The sequence below is a fragment of the Suillus fuscotomentosus genome, assembly GCF_016647785.1.
Source record: "Suillus fuscotomentosus strain FC203 chromosome Unknown F5891scaffold_22, whole genome shotgun sequence".
NCBI classification, from domain to species: Eukaryota; Fungi; Basidiomycota; class Agaricomycetes; order Boletales; family Suillaceae; genus Suillus; species Suillus fuscotomentosus.
Genome location: NW_024539534.1, coordinates 549,107 through 567,175, shown reverse-complemented (window position 1 = coordinate 567,175; position 18,069 = coordinate 549,107). Strand labels below are relative to the sequence as shown.

At 47.8% G+C, this 18,069-nt stretch overlaps 6 protein-coding genes across 6 annotated transcripts; 3 read left to right on the top strand and 3 right to left on the bottom strand.

The window, feature by feature from the left end:
* The first annotated feature begins 533 nt into the window (after nt 1-533).
* F5891DRAFT_1029430 (histone-fold-containing protein) lies at nt 534-1,977 on the top strand. Its single transcript, XM_041361530.1, has 6 exons — nt 534-806; nt 859-937; nt 993-999; nt 1,050-1,168; nt 1,215-1,652; nt 1,710-1,977. The coding sequence occupies exons 1-5, from the start codon at nt 684-686 to the stop codon at nt 1,643-1,645; spliced, it is 759 nt and encodes a 252-aa protein (XP_041226997.1). The 5' UTR covers nt 534-683; the 3' UTR covers nt 1,646-1,652; nt 1,710-1,977.
* Nucleotides 1,978-2,346: 369 nt separating this feature from the next.
* F5891DRAFT_1029422 (uncharacterized protein) lies at nt 2,347-4,879 on the bottom strand. Its single transcript, XM_041361529.1, has 12 exons — nt 4,605-4,879; nt 4,482-4,538; nt 4,355-4,421; nt 4,030-4,310; nt 3,829-3,917; nt 3,696-3,779; nt 3,604-3,645; nt 3,531-3,551; nt 3,235-3,458; nt 2,990-3,184; nt 2,850-2,941; nt 2,347-2,796 (listed from the first exon to the last, which is right to left on the bottom strand). Exons 1-12 carry the CDS (start codon nt 4,673-4,675, stop codon nt 2,481-2,483), a joined length of 1,539 nt encoding a protein of 512 aa, XP_041226996.1. The 5' UTR covers nt 4,676-4,879; the 3' UTR covers nt 2,347-2,480.
* A 2,051-nt stretch (nt 4,880-6,930) lies between these two features.
* On the bottom strand, nt 6,931-8,889 carry F5891DRAFT_255463 (uncharacterized protein). The gene is made up of 3 exons (XM_041371098.1): nt 8,785-8,889; nt 8,663-8,721; nt 6,931-8,609 (listed from the first exon to the last, which is right to left on the bottom strand). Exon 3 carries the CDS (start codon nt 8,466-8,468, stop codon nt 7,014-7,016), a length of 1,455 nt encoding a protein of 484 aa, XP_041226995.1. The 5' UTR covers nt 8,469-8,609; nt 8,663-8,721; nt 8,785-8,889; the 3' UTR covers nt 6,931-7,013.
* A 1,293-nt stretch (nt 8,890-10,182) lies between these two features.
* On the top strand, nt 10,183-11,695 carry F5891DRAFT_1029406 (uncharacterized protein). The gene is made up of 5 exons (XM_041361528.1): nt 10,183-10,471; nt 10,527-10,570; nt 10,632-10,974; nt 11,000-11,073; nt 11,124-11,695. Exons 1-5 carry the CDS (start codon nt 10,371-10,373, stop codon nt 11,243-11,245), a joined length of 684 nt encoding a protein of 227 aa, XP_041226994.1. The 5' UTR covers nt 10,183-10,370; the 3' UTR covers nt 11,246-11,695.
* A 296-nt stretch (nt 11,696-11,991) lies between these two features.
* On the top strand, nt 11,992-13,235 carry F5891DRAFT_1187701 (uncharacterized protein; the record flags this gene model as incomplete). The annotated part of the gene is made up of 7 exons (XM_041366891.1): nt 11,992-12,071; nt 12,127-12,344; nt 12,404-12,597; nt 12,664-12,745; nt 12,801-12,850; nt 12,941-13,057; nt 13,125-13,235. 7 exons carry the CDS (start codon nt 11,992-11,994, stop codon nt 13,233-13,235), a joined length of 852 nt encoding a protein of 283 aa, XP_041226993.1.
* Nucleotides 13,236-13,556: 321 nt separating this feature from the next.
* F5891DRAFT_255212 (Sodium/hydrogen exchanger family-domain-containing protein) lies at nt 13,557-16,840 on the bottom strand. Its single transcript, XM_041371096.1, has 9 exons — nt 16,565-16,840; nt 16,453-16,509; nt 16,364-16,396; nt 16,267-16,315; nt 16,009-16,211; nt 15,666-15,957; nt 15,126-15,614; nt 14,501-15,066; nt 13,557-14,447 (listed from the first exon to the last, which is right to left on the bottom strand). The coding sequence occupies exons 1-9, from the start codon at nt 16,577-16,579 to the stop codon at nt 13,611-13,613; spliced, it is 2,541 nt and encodes an 846-aa protein (XP_041226992.1). The 5' UTR covers nt 16,580-16,840; the 3' UTR covers nt 13,557-13,610.
* Nucleotides 16,841-18,069: the final 1,229 nt, after the last annotated feature.

The following is an 18,069-nucleotide window of genomic DNA, read 5'->3' as shown; positions in this document are numbered from 1 at the left end:
CCGTTCATAATTTAATTATAAGTAGCTTGCCTTCTGTTAACGTTACATACCTGATTTGCCATGGCGAGATAACGTTCAAAGAGGTCCTTTCGTTTACCCAAATCCTGGGTATTTATCCGACAAGGATAAGGACGCACCGTTTATGAACAGGCAATATCAGGTATCACAAATCTGCTCTCTGCCGCTTTCTTAAATATCGATTCAGAGAGATGATAAGCATTTGGACATATCGAACTTATAGACTTAGCGGTGTCCAGTTTTGCCGTACATGCGAAAAAAAAAGACAAACGCATGCGATCACGTGGAAAGCCTAACTTCTAGTAAGTTCTTGTTCTTCAGTGATCTTCTATCCGAATATGAGCCCTGTTGAATTGCGTATTCGAAGTTTCGAATGTTATGAGTGTATGTCGTATGTACCAGGAACATACTGTAGCATTCTGTAGGTCCAGAAATCTATCATACGAGTCAGTAACACGGCGGGGTATTAGGTCCACGCTAGCCTGAAAGCCACTTACGTAGAACAACACTCTTCGTCACGGTCGAACGCCAGTTTGGACTCATCGCGGTTGCAGACCAAGTTGTATTGGCACTGCACGTACGTCATACAAGTTGCCATACAAGGACCCCTACTACCGCAAACGCTTTCACAACACCAACCACACGACCGTCGCTAATACGAAGCAATGCCGCGTAAAGATGCTGGCAGTGGACCAATTTCTGCTCAGGCTCAGCAAGATCTAGTCTCAGAGGGTATCGAAAACTTTGAGCTTCCTAAGAGTCTTGTCACGAAGATAGCAAAGTCAGCAGTAAGGCTTGCATCATGTGCAACACAATATCTCGCGCTGATCATTGCTTCAGATGCCAGACAATGCTAAATTACAAAAAGAGACTGTATTGTCTTTGGTGAAGGGTTCGACGGTATTCATCAACTACCTTGGTATGTGAAGACGTCTTATAGTCGTGCTTTACAGAATTGCTGATTTCTGTATTAGTGGCGACGTTCGTGTTACTGCTGGCTTTATACAATGTCTTCTGATATATCTCCTCAGAGCTCACGACGTGGCTATGTCCAAACAGCACAAAAGCATCTCCGCGTCCGATGTCCTCAAAGCTCTGGAGATGATCGAGTTTGGAGATCTCGTCGAGAATCTACAGAATGAGCTTCAAAGTAAGACATCACCCTCTCATTTCCGACTTGTGCTGAGGAAGCGCAGTTTATAGAGACAACACGAAAGGAGACAAGAGTCGTAAATCCGGAACGGCAAGTTCCTCGCACAAGGGCAAGGCCAGAGAAAGTGAAACTGCATCAGTCGTCTCAAAATCAAAAGGAAAGGACAAGGCGACGAATCTGCCACCGCCATTCACGTTTGCCCCGCGAGCAGCAGTAGCATCTTCCGCGTCCCAATCAGACATGCATAGCGCTAGGGTCGAACAGGAAGTTGATGATGAAATGGGCGAGCCAGGCGAAGGGGAAGGGGAAGGGGAAGGAGAAGGAGAAGAAGAAGAGCTTGAGGAGGATGAGGAAGAAGTGGAGGAAGAAGTGGAAGATGACACACCGGTTGATATGATGGCTGTCGAAGATGAGGAACAGAAAAAAGATGCCTCAGGGTTGGAAGAACCTAAGGCTTTGCCAGCCGAGGACTGATCTTCATGTGAGTTCTGCAGTGAAAATCATTATATATCATCGCTACATCAGACATCGTGAACAGTCGGAAGCTGGTGTGTACGATATCATCAAATTGATCCTGCGTTCCGTAGCCTTGAGCCAGTTTGAACGAGTGCGGTGCAATGTACTTCTCACCATGTAAGTCGCTGATTAGATGATGCAAGACGCAATACCAAGGCATTGAAGTGTACTCAGATGTGTCGGTGAATGGAGCTATGGGTCTGGTCATACGATATGTCAGTCTGCTTCGACTTGCGATTTTTGAGTATTTTAATCTTTCTCCACTAGTTTTATTCGTAACTGACAAAGACAAAAACCCCTGTATTCCAAAGGAATGTAGTAAAATGCTTGTATGGATCGGGCGATGCCTCTGACTTTCTGGATCGATTTGGCGTTTCCGGCCTTTCAATTTACATTCGCACCAGAAAAAAACAGCTATTCGAACATCGTGGTCCTCCACTCCGACTTATTGACGCGCTGTCTCTGGCACGATTGTGAGAGATCTTGACTTACTCAACATCAACGCCTCGCGATGGAGGCTGATGGTTCTGGGTTATGTTGATGTCGTTAATATCACCACGTTAGCTGAAACGGGCGAAGAGGACAGCTCCTATGTTGTCCAATGAGAAATGACGAGATTTGTGCCCAGCAGTAGCTGTTCGAAAGAACCGAATAAGAACTGAATGATGGCAGAATATCATGACCTTCCATGAACCGTGTAATTTACAGAGGGTGGTATACAACAATGCTAGAGGGAATTCATAATAGTCGTAACTTTTTGGATCATTCGACTTGAAGCCGAGAAAAAGCAGAATCAACACGTCTTGAGAGCTCTCTCCATATCCCCATCACCCTGAATGTCTGCGGACTGTACTGAGTCGTCCTGGACCGGCTTCCGCAATTGCTTGCACGCAGCCGGAATGAACCCTGTGATCTGCCGGCCTAGAGTTCTCCAGCTCGTGACCTTGTGTGGGTCGACTTTCTCCTCCTTTTCTCGTGGTCCAGCAGTATACAAAGACCCAAACACAGATAACAAAAGCAGGGAGATCGCGACTGCGACAGGCGTGCGAGTCTCGGCATCTGTCCTATCAAAAGCAATCTCGAAAACTGCAATTGAAAACAGAATCAGACTATCGAGTGGAATGAATACCAGATATCGATGAATCAGAGCAAACACTATCACCTCCACATCAGTAAGATATACGGCAGGCTGCAGATAACAGCAAGCCTCTCAAGACCATATCGTTCACGGAAGATCCGCTTCAAGATTATGATCTACACCATTATGAGCACCTTAAAGAAGAAACGATGTAAACCTCTTACTGCTTTCAGAGGAGTATCAGCACCCTTTGCACGGTATTGTTTGAAGATAATGAGACCGATAATGATACTTCCAATGCTGCAGATGACGGAGCAATATATGACAATCTGTGCCCCTGTCCTTGAACCATCCGTACCACTTGAATCCACGCTTCCAATTGCCAAAAAGCCGATGCTCGTGCTAAGCAGGACGGTTGCCTGATATATAGGATGAGCAGTGTAAACGATGGCGACTCTGTAAATCGTACCAGTAGATTGGAATCGCGGATGCTGATATCCACCTTATTCACAAACTTCCTCCACCGCGCAAGTGAGAAATTGTCTCGAAAGCTGTATAATTCTTCTGCGTATACTTCCGCAGACTTCAGCATTATTGGAGACATAAGCGCCATCAGCATCGAGCGTTTGTAAGGTTCAGAATTTGACTCGGAGTATTCGATGTCGAAATAGTCAGTCGTTTTGACCATATGAGCTTCGTAATATGCCGATATCTGATACGTCAGTGAGAACTCGACAGAATGATCGATACCAAAAAGACACGAACGAGATAGCACCATGAATTTCGCTACAGCATGTTATCAGTCAACGAAGCGAGTCGAAATTGTGTAGATTCATACCTATTGTCCAAGCTGAACATCCATCCTTGTTCTTGCCCAGAGCTAAGTTCCAAGCAGTTGAGCATAACAAATAAGTTCTGACAGTCACGTACGCTCGATGTTATTCACAAGTTTTAACATGGTCAAAATACTTTCTCCATCATAGGGCGATGTCGAGAATTTCGAGGACAGGCGATCTGTTTCGAGTCGTCATCGACAGTATCTGACATCAAGCAACGTAAATACCTGCAGATGCTTGAACTAAAATGCTCCTGAGTTCTCGGATGACAACATCTGTGACGTTGAGGGTATTCGGAAACAGCTCGCAATGCTTCCTGTTCGAAGTCGCACATGCTTGATTATTTGCCTAGGTCATTGATTACTCACCAGTACTGTGCTTCAGCGCCTGAAAGACAAGGTGATTGGCATGCATGCTTGAGCGTGGACTTGAGCTTACATCTAAGAGATGATTCCATAGATCCGTCACATTCTTCTGAGAAGCAAGCAAGATTGAAATCTTCCAGCCAAAAGACTCGCTTGTGCGTATGAGAAGCAAAATAATACCCGAAAGTGGGATTTTGGTCTGCGCCGACGGAAGAAGGAATTAAGTCCAGAACAACAGTCAACTCGGCATTGGAAGGAGCCCTGTCCCTCAAATCGTGAAGTAGCTGGGTGATCGCGGCGGCATGTAGGGCGCTCATTTCATGGTTCGTGTTACTGCAAACTCTCTGTGTTTTGGGTTAGCATGCAAAGTGACGCTCATTGTACTCACCATCTCCTCATGAAAGTAGTAAGAGCCAAAATCCGGATGTCGCATCCTGGTCCAACCGGCGAACAGTCTACAGAATGCATATAGCACTAGATTAGAATAAAGAGTTTGCGTCGACCCACGACCTTACTGATCATCCTGAACAGCGTCCGGGAGTGCTCTCTGAAGATGAGAGTGATCCACTCGACTAGAATAGAGGGTATCAATCTCATGGGAGGGTGCCACTGGATAGTTCAACAACTGAATCACTAACGCTGGACTTCTTTTCCTTCGTACAGTAGATGGTGCCAACGGTCGAAACGAGTATTCAGATGGGGAAGCCATTGACGCCGGTATGCACCGTCCGTGATATTGGGCCCAGTGGTGAAATGATCCGGGATGCCAATGCTTAGACGTCTATAACTATGCGCGTTTTTGACATGCAGTTCGGATGCGGTTAAAACGTGGATATGGAATGCTGCTTTACATAGACGCAAAACCGGCTTACCGAGTGGGACCGAGCCTTCTTCGGAGATCTTAGCTTCGATACGGGCCGGTAGCCAAAGTTTCATGTTTAACTTCGATTTGGACTTCCACTGCGTCACGGTCACTGAGTCGTGCAGCGGCGCCGGTGCTGCATCACCAGTCACCATTGTATTCACCACGCAGCGACAATTACTAGCCACAAATGCAATCACTAGACTGACACTGCAACAGAGGCTGCGGCAGTGAGTACTAGTGAGTACGAGTGTTCACTGTGAATAATATCAATTCCACTGTTGACAAATTTTAATCACAATGGCAGATGAATCAAACGATGTATCCCGAGTGAACCATTGAACATCACCTCCTACTCCCAGCATCCGAGTCGATGGGCCTTCGTAGGACGTGAACGCAGCTGTTAAGCTAGAAACCGTGGAAATGTACGACCAGACGTGTCAATTCCGTACGGATACCAAGCGACACCGCAAAACTCTCCCGTGCGGCTGCTATACCATCCTGTTGGTTTTGAAGAAAACGTGTATTCGAGGCACGAAAAAAGTTGCGCCTGAGATCTTGTATCGTTGGGTCACGACCTGAGATATTATTCCAACTGACTGTCGTCTAGATTGATGGCAGGAAGGCTAAGCTCAGTGACGGCCGGACAATTGTTTCCAGTGCCTTTGATAGGTATACGAATAACTCATCGCCGAATACCGGAGTCTGCGTGAAAATTCTTTCCGAATGAATTCATGATCAATTTCAAATGACGATTGGAACCTATCAGAACTACCTCGCCTACGAAACGTAAATCTCGCCCACCTTCCACTGGCAAGGCAAGACAGCAGTCAACCTGGTGGGTACTGTTCAACTATCGCTCCCGTAATCCTCATCAGAGTCATAATACTCCATAATCTCAGATGCCTTGCTATCACGATGGCATCTGAATTGTTTGCCCATATCGAGGAAGCTTCAGCCCCAACGCATGCCATAGGACCGCCTCTGAAGCACAAATTAAAGGGTCACAAGGAGGCTATTCGAAGTTTTATCTTCTTGCATGACAACGTCCACATCGTAAGTAGTTTTGTGGACGACATGATGTGCAAGTGAAACTGTGACACTATATTTCGTGTCGGGAACCATGGAGGGCGGAAGCATATTTGCGCCGACGTTGTTGCCGGATGGGAAGGAATATCGATTGAAAGTCGGGTAACAATGTGATGGAGCAGCGAGATTAACACTCACTCGCATGCCCCCCAGCGGAAGTCATATTGCAAGCGGATCTGATGATGGAACTTTCATCACTCGCATCGCAGACAGCGGGAAGTCTGAGCTTAGCCAGATCGAGACGAGTCAAAAGTGGGTGCTTACTGTTGTACTTTCATCTTCGGGCGACAGAGTTGCACTAAGCAAGTACAACCGTACGATCTTTCTGGAACACAAAGACTGGCGAACTTATTGTCTGCCCCATCCCAAACCTGGGAACTTATGTGACATCATTGGTGTGATCATCGAATCATCCATGGCACTAGACTCTATTGCGTCTCAGGCAACTCTACAAGTGTGTTTGACAGCACCTCATGCACCCTATTCCATCGTTTCCAGCACGACAACTACCTGTATTCCATTGCATTTTCACATAAGGATGTTCTGGCATGCGTGTGCAACACCGGCGTTATGGGACACGTCCCGAGTCCGCGTTATTGTCTTGCCTCAATGTCAGTACTCTCAATGTGACCACCTGTACTGAGTTGCTCATAGGTTTATCATAGGCTAATGCTAGGAGAGGTGATAGGATTATTGAGGGTGGGCACCAAGATTTATACAATAACTTGTTCCGGGTAGAACTCATTGCAAAGGGTACTAGTGCCCTGGTCGGTAGTGGGTAGAGGAAAGATATGTCTGACGAGCTAGCGTCATTCCAAGCAGAGGCGAGGACTCTCCCATAGCGTTAGTCAGAGATAGAGCTGTGGCGTCCCGCTATAGAGACTTGGCCTTGGTTCCCCTTGCAGTCCTTCCCGTTACGCTAGTGATGTTGGTACTTACCCTCGACGAGATCACTATCAACTTAAGTTTGATTCCACACTTTTCCTGCAGTTAACCAGGTTCTGAGCTCCATGACTTGCAAGTTATACATAGTAGGTGGATACGCCGTACGCAGTACTTATATATGTAATGAGTACATGTAATTATCTGACATTGATCAATATTGCTGTACGCCCGTGACAGAGATGGTCACAGAATATCCGCCAACGTCGTCAGAACAGTATTTACCCCCCTTCCTGATTTTCACACCTACCCTTCCCATACTCAGCTCTTGAGTAAACCAGTCCAAACTTCTCCATCGAACATAACCTCTTTCTCCTGGGACAACTTGGCTGAAAGATGCGTGAACGCTATCAGGCGTCTCACTGTCCGTAGCCGTGACAATGTACGACCAGACGTGCCAATTATGCATACCGAGTGGTACTGCGAAACTCTCGCCGGTTATTTGATGGCGATAGAGCAGCGTGCTAAATATTCCACTGTGGGTCAAGCTCAGGACGAGCCTGTTCTCCTCCTGCTGCCACCACTCAGTCGGCGTATAGCCAACCAAAGAAAATCCGTTTTCTACCACCCCTTCGGTTTTAACGAAGAAATGATATTTTTTAGGAATAGGGTCGCGCCTGGAATCGATTATCATGAATAGCGATGGGTCGTCTTCTCGGACGTAAAGTTCTTGAAAGGTGAATTTGGACGATACCGATACCTCTGCTTCGTATAGAAGGTTGGGCTGTGACCTCATAAACTGTTCCGTCTCGCCTTTGTTTGGACAAAGGCGTAAGCCGATTGGACGGGAGTGTTGTCCTCGCCGGCAGCAGCTCAAGGCGGCCTGATAATAGTCTTCCACGCGCATAATAGGCATGTGAATATTCAACCCGCGATTCGTCACCGAATACTGATGTGTGATGGATGGGGTGGCGCTTGAAAAAATATTTCTGAATGAATCTGTGGGAATCCTAACGATGTCGCGGGACCCTGCAAAATCATCCGGGGAGGAAGCAAGTAGACCACTCCTATCTCCTCGGCGAGATGATTTCCAAGCGAAAATGCTTTGATCGTTGGAGTTCTTCATGATTTCGATCTGAAGTCTGGCGAATGCGTTTTCCCCCTCTCCATATATCGTAGGCATGTATACCCCAAACAAACCAAGCAGCGAATATGCCCGATCTTCTACCCTCGTCGTCTGCCTCCCTGAAGCCCAGCACATCCTTGTTGCTACACTGATCTCTGCCTGGTAGTTCGTAAGTAGGACACCGCGGTCAATCCCCGTGATCGTTTCGATCCACTCAGTGAGGCTAGATTTGCTTCCTATCTCCTCCCAATCGTGCGAAAAAAATACGAGATTGTTGGGGGCCACGAGTTCCTGAAGAGTCCACCCTCTTCTGAACCATTGGCTTTTAGAAAACTCTTCTTTCAAATTGTCACATCTGGACACGTCATCCAGATATGCGTAGCAGATCTGGGCTTTCTTGTACCACATGAACATCGAGTTGATTGCTTCGGAAAGTTCAGAGCTGCTGCTCTTATTGATGCAACAAGTGTCTATCCAGACATAGCGATACCCGTCTTCGTCAGCCTGGATACAACAGCCTTCAATCTTGGAATAGCCTGGCATATTACGGGCGTGAGGCTGGTCGATATCAGAGAACTGTACCTCGCCATCGCGCCATCGATGCGAGAGTATTGCATATTGTGGAATCTGACCAAAAAAACTCTTCGAGTTTTCTGGTCTCGGTGTTCAATAACCGCATGTTATCTTATCGATAATGTGAGATAGATGAAAAATAAAGCAGCCAAGGGACTACTTACTTGTCTCCGACGTGAAATGAAGAATTAGCAATCAGGTCAGGGTCATACGAGATATCAACCTGCTGAGGCGATGGCTAAACATCAACCATCGACGTGCGCTGGAGAAGGACTCGCTCACTCACCTCAGTTAGACTTGGAGTGATACAGGAAGTGACTAGCTGAGGGTGTCGCCACGTTGAAACCGACTTTTTATCGATGATGAGCGAGTGGAGTTGAGGGGAGGCATCGACCGTGTCGTACATAGTAGTGCACCATCATCCTGAATTGGCAAGTAAACTCCAACTGCACAATCGATTCGAATCAGAAGCATACCGAATGCGTAGGGTCTTCGGAATCAGGTGGTTGCTAATAGAACCCAGATAGAATATTCGGGTCCTGCGAAACTCGCAATCTATAGTAATCTTGCAAGTTGAAACACTCAATAATCGTTATCAACCTCGCCCTGTTACGAAACATCGCGACCTAAAATGAAACCAGATATGCAGCCCACTTCATCTATGAGCGTCCATCATTTTTTGAGCCTAGTCAGGCAAGGGCTCTTACAGGAAAAGCAGTGTCCTTGGAGTGCGTAAATCGATCAATTAGCCACTAGTCAGGTGAACGTCATGTCTGTACTTTTGCATTCAGATAGTCACCGGAAACAGCCTCAGTATTGGGGTGGTTGAGGCAAAATCACTCACACCCTCGACTGTCTGATCCATTGCCATGGGGAACTGTAAATCCAGAGTCCAGGGTTTGAAAGAATCTCTTGGCTGATGACGACACTCTGGTTAGAGCGTTCTCGCTTCGGAGAATGAGATAAACGAACTGTGGATCTGGCTGTCAGCCTGTCATTGAAGTATCTGTGTGTTTCATCAGCAAAATGCTAAATTTATTACAGCTACTGCAGCGGCTTACTGCAGTGCTGGTACCACGGTCAAATCGTGCCGGGGAAGAACGCTGGTGCTGCGTCACGGTGGTACTCACCACGCAGCGATAATGGCTCAAGCACGAGATCACTAGACTGACACTGTAGTGTGCAGCAGATGCTGCAGTGAGTGTCCACTGTGAATAATATCAATTCTCCCGCTAACAAATTTTAATCACACTGGCAGATGAATCAAACGATATAACATTCCCGAATGAACCAATCCAGATTTCTCGATTGAACGTCACCTCCTGGTACCTGCTCTTAGTAGTATCCGAGTCAATGGGTCGTCGTAGGACGTGGATATCGATACCAAACGACACCGCAAAACCCTCCCGTGTTCCACCACCCCGTTAGTTTTGAAGAAAACATGGATGCTCGGCACAAAAAAAGTTGTGTGTCATTGGGTCATGCAGATATTGTTCCGCCTCACTGTCGTCTAGTTTGGTGAAGATTTATAGCAAGAAGGCTCCGAGTCAGTGACGTCGCGATAGTTGTTTCCAGTGCGTTCGATAGGTATGTGGAATTCATTGCCGAACATCGGAGTCTGAAGAACTGGCGGACTAAGAAGCGTGAAAAAAGCTTACGTGGTCGATTGCAAATGTCTATTAGTAAACCGCTGCCTCATGGAATGCCTTAACACAACTAACATTCGGTAAGCTTGAATTATCAGCGAAAAATGCCTTTTTGTCTTGGCCGCAATATAGGTGCGTTCATGCTATGATAGTTGCTGGAATATAACGATTGCGCCAATCTGGTGCACATAGGTTTTTTTCCAGGCTCTAAAAGCACATAGTCCTCATGAAGTCTGTACAAAGTCGAGGATCGTGCTGGAGGACGCGCGAATACACACACGTCAACAGCACTAACCGTCATCGTCATCGCTACATCATCGATTTATCGTATGTATATAAAGCCCCATCGACCTACTCTCTTTTATCTTTTCAACCACAACAGACAACCAATGATGTCTTATGATCAAGGAAACCGAGGTCCACGTCGTACGTCGTTCGAAACTGTTTACACATCCCAGGCAAACTTACATCTCTATTATCCTGATAGGAGACTTCAACGACGACTCAAACTATGACGCCCCTACCGATGATCAGCGCACTGTCCCTGGGGGAGACTCTGACTCTGCCCTTTCAGGGTCGTACGGAGGCAGTGGGACTGGCCAAGCTGGTGGATATGAAAGCCGCACCGGTCGACAGGGTCAGCAGGGCTTAGATCAAGGCGACGAATACTGCGACACAGACCCTGGAATGGCTGGTAATCGAAGCGGCCAGGGCATTCAGGATGTGAATGTCCCTAGAGCTGGCCAACCTGGTGGCGGATACGACAGTGCTTATGGCCAGAGCATCGGCGGTGATGGCCGTAGCCGTGGGTATGAACGCGACACTGATGAGTATGATGATTCCTGGCATTGGCAGTGGTCAAGCTGCTGGTGCTGGTACTGGTCGCGGTCCAACGAGCAAGCTGTCTTCCATGGGCTCCAAATTTACGGGTTGGTCTTTATTTACCTGGCTTCGCAATTATATTCATATTCGTACATAGGCGAAGTGGAAAAGATGGCTGGCAAACTTTCGAATGACCCCTCACTCCAGGCCAAGGGCGAGCAGCGCAAGGTATGTCCTGATGTATACTTGCACAGAATGTATTGCTTCATATTTTTGTAGACCGGCTTTTGAGTTACTCCAGATGGCATTGTACCTGTATTGTATCATAAGCGTGCTTGATGAGTTCGAGGAAAGTTAATGTATCACACCGTAACAAAATGTCACATGTCTTTTTCTGTGTTTTCTCCAGCGCATTCCTGGATTGCGCTTATCGATTATTGTTGATAGTTTTTGTAGCCTCTGAGGTGACAGGAGTGTACTCCCTGTTCCCTGCTTGGAGTTGGTCTTTTGCCATATATTGTGAGTAGCCACCATCTTCTAAGTAGTATGCCGCCATCACAGGCGCGGCAGGAACCGCACCTGGCCCCTAAGGTTTACTTACTGGGAAACCCAGGTGGAGTCGCGGTAAACGGGAAGGCGGGTCGGCATGATCGAGAATTTTGGCAACACAGACCTGGCACCTGAGGCCTGAGGAACATTGCCTTCTAGTTGTTCCCTATAACTCTCAAGACATGTGATCCTGGGACACACTGCCAAATTCGCATACCCAACGCAAGTTCATCGAACTTGTATTGGATCGAACTGGAAAGTATCCAAACTGGGACCCGCCCTCGGAGAATCCAGTACGTGTTATCGGCGGCCCACATCGCCTGTCATGCTGATGTTTAGCAGGTTGGGTCATACGGAGATATCGACAAAGCCACGGGCAATTTGATCATCCAAGGCTCTATATACTCAGATGATTTCGAGCATCATCTTCTCGATGCAGGTATCAACATTGAGCCTGGCGAGCACCTTCCCGAAGAATGTCCAGATCTGAGGAGTCCGAATTCACAACTTGGTCTGAAAATGCGAAACAAACCGAATTGAATGTCGATTCTCAAACGTGAGTTGCTACAGGTCCTTAACCTTGTAATAATTCATTCCATTGGTTCTACCAGAGGTATCCCTGAGATTGCCAAAGCTGCAATCAAAGGGACATGGCAAGTCAAGAAAGGCATCACTGGCGCTGTCTTGCTCATGAATAAGCCTCGCATGAAACGCATTACTTCAGACGTCCTGAAGAACTCGCGAAAATCCACCTCTTTCAATCCATGTGCCTCCTTACCAAAGCCGTCTATTGCCCTGCCTTCTCCATGTACCTTTCAGATACAAGTGGGTGTGTTGTTAGAAACACATACACTCATCTATGAGAACGCGGTGAAAGTTTCTCCATAGCTCTTCTAGATTCTACGCCTATTGCGGACTCGGAGCCTGTGGGCACAGTTGATTCCATGGCTAGTATGAGATGGTGGAGTGACGCACAAACTGGATTAACACGCAATGGATGCAATACAGAGCATTGCTACTCCCCTTTATATGAACTTTTGCATGCGAGGCGCCCTCGTCATAGGCAAGCGACACCATCCCCAGTACGCACAGGTGAAATGTTGTGAGTTCACTCATTACTACTATGATGGATATGTTGACTAATCAAGGAGCGTGCAAGATGGCTAGTCTCTCCCGTCCCGTGGGCGCCTCTTGGTGAGGATGGCACAGAGGTGCCGATATACATCCGGAGTAAGGAACAAATGTAGCGTTTGGGGTAAGAACTTGTATCATATTGTAATTTTAGGTCGTAAGTACACTCAACAAGCAAAGACCGCATTGTCATTACAACAGCATGTAAGCTAATGGAATATCACATCGTCATCTTCAATATTGTACTAATGAACGGCATCTCTGGGACTTCGCGCGTGCACGAACGAGCTGCAGCATCCGCCAGAGGATCTCCACTACCCAGTATTGGTTACCCTAAACCCACCTGCAGATCCAGACGTCACTAACACTGCTACACGGTTCGCTTACGACCACTCCATCCTCGACACCAAGGTGCGTTTCGTTACGTCTTCATGCCCATTGCCCATATATCAACATACGCGCATCCCCCTATCTGCAGACGATCATCGCTCAAAAGGCAATGCCGAACATTAAGGGCCACAGCGGTGTCCTGTCCGCAGAAGCGTGGCTTGGGTACGGATTTCATGAGAACAGGTTTACGTCCGGTTAAATTTAAGCGCCGTCGTAGAGCGTATCGACGGCGTTCAGCTTTAATTCGAGATAGCTGGCGCTGATCGCGAACCTCGTGTTGTCTCTCTTGTTCCGCTCTTTGGGTTCTTGAAAGTCACTGGTATACGTGCCGCAGTTGACACAGCTTTGACATTAGTTCTCCTTATCAAGTTTATCGTACAGTCGTGTCAAAAGCCTCGTCATATACAATAGCAATTTAGAGTCGATATATTTATACATGATGTTCAAGCCATTAATGCTACATTGACGACAAGTTATGAGAGTGCATGTGGTGTAATGCGAATGTGATATCCGAGTAATTTCAACGTCATGGCTAGACAATTAAAAACGCACCAAATGAGATATATACAATATGTTAATCTTCAGACGCGCGCCTTATGTGAGCGGGTCCGAACGTGACCTTTCCTCTTGAATCCGAGTCATCAGTGGTAAACGGTTCGCTAAAACTGCCCTGGGGCGTCTGGTCAAGCGTCATTCTAGGAGTAGTGGTACCACTCCGGCGCTCTTCATCGACGAACCGGACCGATCGAGTAGGCGAGACATCACGTGAGTTATGTTCGCTAGTCTTCAGAGACTCCAACCGTCGGTGCTGGATGGAGCGACGGTAGGTGTGCCCTGATCCCTGGCGGTGAGGTGCATGGCTTCTCCCACGTTGGTCCTCATCCTCAGACGGCGCGATCTCACCCGGCTCAGCCGTAAAGGCGAACGGTGGATCCTGCTCCAGAAGCTGCCTGGCATGGCTCGAGAACGTTCCGCCATCTCCCGTTGATTGTCTTCGTCGATGGCTCCTCGTACTTCGGGCAGCCGCAAGATGGGTTCCGCTCTTCGGTTTCGATGACCTTGAGCGCTTCCTGTGATCCCCAGACAACCACGCAGGTCCATTGCCATCTCCGCTTTTGTCTGATGCCCATCCTTCTTCGTCTTCGTCACCTTCAGCACGTGCGCCAGTGTTTTCATCACTTGAGCCACCAACTTTAAAAACTTCTTGGGCTTTTGATTCTAATGCATGTATATCATGCTTGACATTTTCTTCGACATGTTCAGCTGCCCGATGTATATTTTCAGGCGCATGATGTAACTTGCGAAGATACGCGCGACCTGCTTGTAAGGCGCCACTTTCTCCTACAGAGAACCGGGAGTGCACGACTCGTTCAGAGGGCTTGAATGCGTTATAAATGACCTCCACGTCAACCTGGAAACGACTGTCAACATAACCATCAGCATTGGCAATCAACCCACGCGTACCTCTTCACCGGGACCACCACGGTGTTCAATAATTTGATGCGGGCCCTCCCTCCACTCCGCAGTCGTCTCCTTTCCGTCAGGTGGCACTTCCTCCTTCATCTCTTCCTCATCATTTGCAGGCACAGCTTCCGCGCGCGTCTCTGAACTGCTGGCCTCGCCGATTTCTTCTATCTCATCAGGTGACAGCGGCGACGTAGTGACCGTGCTTGCGCGCTTGCTCTCCATTGCAGACTTCTCCTCTTCCGTCAGTCCGCCCTCGCCACGCTCAAGTCCAGTAGGGTCACGGTTAATGATGACATCTTCCGCACGCGTGACGTGCCGCGTATGTGTTGTCCAGTCGGGTACGTTGGATGTGGCGTGGCGGGACCACGTACGAGACCCAACTGAATGCACGCGGCGGCCCAGGAGTGAAAATGGGATGGACAGACCATGAATAGCGACGCTGCAGAGTACCATGAATGCAACGATGGGTTGAATGGTGAGTGCCAAAACTTCAGTCTGGTTGGTTGGAGGGTTGCTAGGTTTCGGTAGCTGTTGGGCCGCTAATGTGGAAATATATATAGCGCCTGGAACGGTAACACACGTCATATCAGTATGCTGGAGGGATGTTAGATACACTACGTACCAATGCCTATGGGCCCGAAATGACCGCTGAAAACGGCTTCTCGGAAAGTCTTTACGTCGGGTATGAACCTGTAGAGCCCAATCATAACTGGCAACCTTTTTAACATCAACACTAAAATGGCAATAACAACGAGCCTCCACACGCTAAGTGAAAGGGTCTCGTTGCTGAAAGTATCAAACGGCATCCAAGCGCCGACATAAACGAAGGCAGCGACATTGAATAATAAGTCGATGACGGAACTAAACACTGATTCCTCTGTCTGGCGGTTGAAGAAACCATCCCAAGCGAATGCCGTTCCGCAAGAGAATGCTGCCAGGAGATCATCAGAACCTAGGATAGTCATGATACCGATGGTGAGCAAAGCCAAGGATATGTACTGTGCAACGTAGGACTGTCGATCAACGAAATCGTTACGCTGGCAGAATTTCATGAGATGTCGGAAGCCCCATCCTATCAAGGCGCCCACCATCACACCTAGGATGACTTGATCTGTGATAACGGAATCAGCTGAGGAACCGTCACCAATTTTTTTTAGCTTACAAAGCCAGAGAAGAAGGAACCAATCTTCAACTGCACGACCAGTACTGGAGTCCAATATGAGATACAATGCGATATACAGGAATGGATACGCTGCTCCATCATTGCAACCGCTTTCTGCTGCAAGGAGATGGCGAAGATGAGCAGGGACGTGCTTATCGGCATATTTGCCACCAACCACTGCAGCAGCCAGGATTGGATCAGTTGGGGTCAAGCATGCAGCGACAGCAAGGCTTGATAGGAATGTGAGGTCAGGTATCAATGCATAAATCAAGCCTGCCGACACAAACCAACCCTGGTGATGGTTAGAGAATGGGTTAGAGGGCATTTTCAGGACGTCACCCACCCATGTCATAACAGGAAATAATAGGTATAATAGACTTTTCCAGTGACGCTTCATATAAGCTTTTGGAAGCTCGACTCCGATTGCGAAGACTCCGATTGCGAGGACTACGCGAGTGAACTCGAGTGTAATTTCATTCACGGTATCCTCGGTAGTAGTGTCACTGCCCCAACTGCGAGGATCGAATATGCCGGCACCATAAGGACCTAAAAATAAGGATGTTAAGGCAACGTGATTAGAAGTATGATCCGGCGAGCTCACCGATAATGACGCCGAAAAGAAAAGCCCAGCATGCCTCGCCGATGTAAAGCTATACACAATGAGTATGAAGGTTGATATTGTGATAAAATTACATTACCTTTTCTCGAATGAACAAAGAGAACATGCCAAACTGCAACGAATATCGTAATGAGATGCTGCAAAAGTAGACAAGCGTGCTGTACTTACCACGACGACGAAACCTCCGAGACATGCATAGGCAATATGCGGTATGGTTAATGCAAGCTGTGAAGATCGATGAGCGTTGCAGCTGCAGTCGGGTGCAGGAACAGTGGCTTACCGGCCGGAATAGCATGACGTGCGGCACCGAAGGATGTTCAACCGAGAAGCTGGATAACGCGTGCAGCTGGGTAGTGATTGTGCCCACTGGGGTTCATAAAAGGACGTGGTAGGTTAAGATACAAGAAGATAGAGGACTGTGAAATGCGGTATTAGTAGTAATACACCGAGTCTTCAATCCGGGTTATGTCAGCCTCGCCAAGCAAGAGTTGACCAAGATGCGACCTGTCTGGTCCTGTCATGAAAACCATCCCACCCTTTATAGTAGGAACGCTCGGCGCGGGACCTGGTGGCAGGTGTCGGATGTCGCGAGAACGCATGTTCAACGTTGACGTCCCTATTTAATTTTCGGCTCAGCAACGGCTCAAGTCACCACCCCTCGACCCTTCATCCGTTGTCAGTTGATCACGATACCGACTATCCCACCAATCAGCTTGATACGGATTAGCCACGGCACATTTGACCATAACAATCATTGGGATCACGCGGGAGCACTGGCTTTCTGCACCCACGGGACTGGTGGGTCAAAATATTCTCTCATGGAAGAATCAGGAAGATCCAGGAATGGGAACTCATCTCCACTTCACCCTACGTATATTTTGGGTAACATCGTTGCACGCTCGACATCTCTCGTCAGTCATGACCTCACTGACATTCTCCTGTCAACGGCTATCACTCGTGGTAGTGTGCAGCAAGTTCGGATTCTCCACTGCAGAGGGACCATGCCTCCGACAGGCCAGTTGCACCCTATCGTGCTCACCACAGGATACCACGAACTCTCCCCAGGTGCAGATGTTCTATACCTCCAAGATTCGCAGACTATTCCAACTTGGCAGCTATCTTTGATCGTATATATTTCGGTTTCTCGGAGGTCGCCGTAGGTCCCTGCACAAGTACACCCCCATCGCCAAGCATACTCAGTAAGCGTGATCTCTGTTCCCTAACTCAGTACTCAGGGACTATCTTACTCACTCACCCTGATATTCACTTATCCGCACTAGGCTAAATTTTCCGCTTCGTCGTGAGGCTGTTGGGGGATTCGCCTTGGCCCCACTTGGTTTTTTACATAAAGCGCTCTATGCGTGTTACTTCGCTGTGTTATCCGGATAATTACCGGCGACTGTCTCAACGTGACTGACTGCATATAATCTGGTATGGAGCTGCTTATGAATTTGGGGTTCATTTTGAAGACGCCGCACGGCAAGTAGCAGAAAGCTTATCATTGACTTATCAGTTGGATGTTTTTCATCATATCATGGCGCTTACTACCAAGTGCTCCCGCTCTAATCCTACTATCACCGTACAGTATCAACCCAGTGAGTTTCATTTACAGTCCCTGCGGCTTATACATATAATTTGTTTGCACATCATTGAGAAAGAGGTGAACCCTACTGCGGCATCGTTCCGCGCATTCACGTGAAGTGTGATCAATATTGCCATCGGATTTCTGCTACTGGCGTCTTATATTCGTATACGCCATAGCGAGAACTGCTCGCTCTCTTCCAG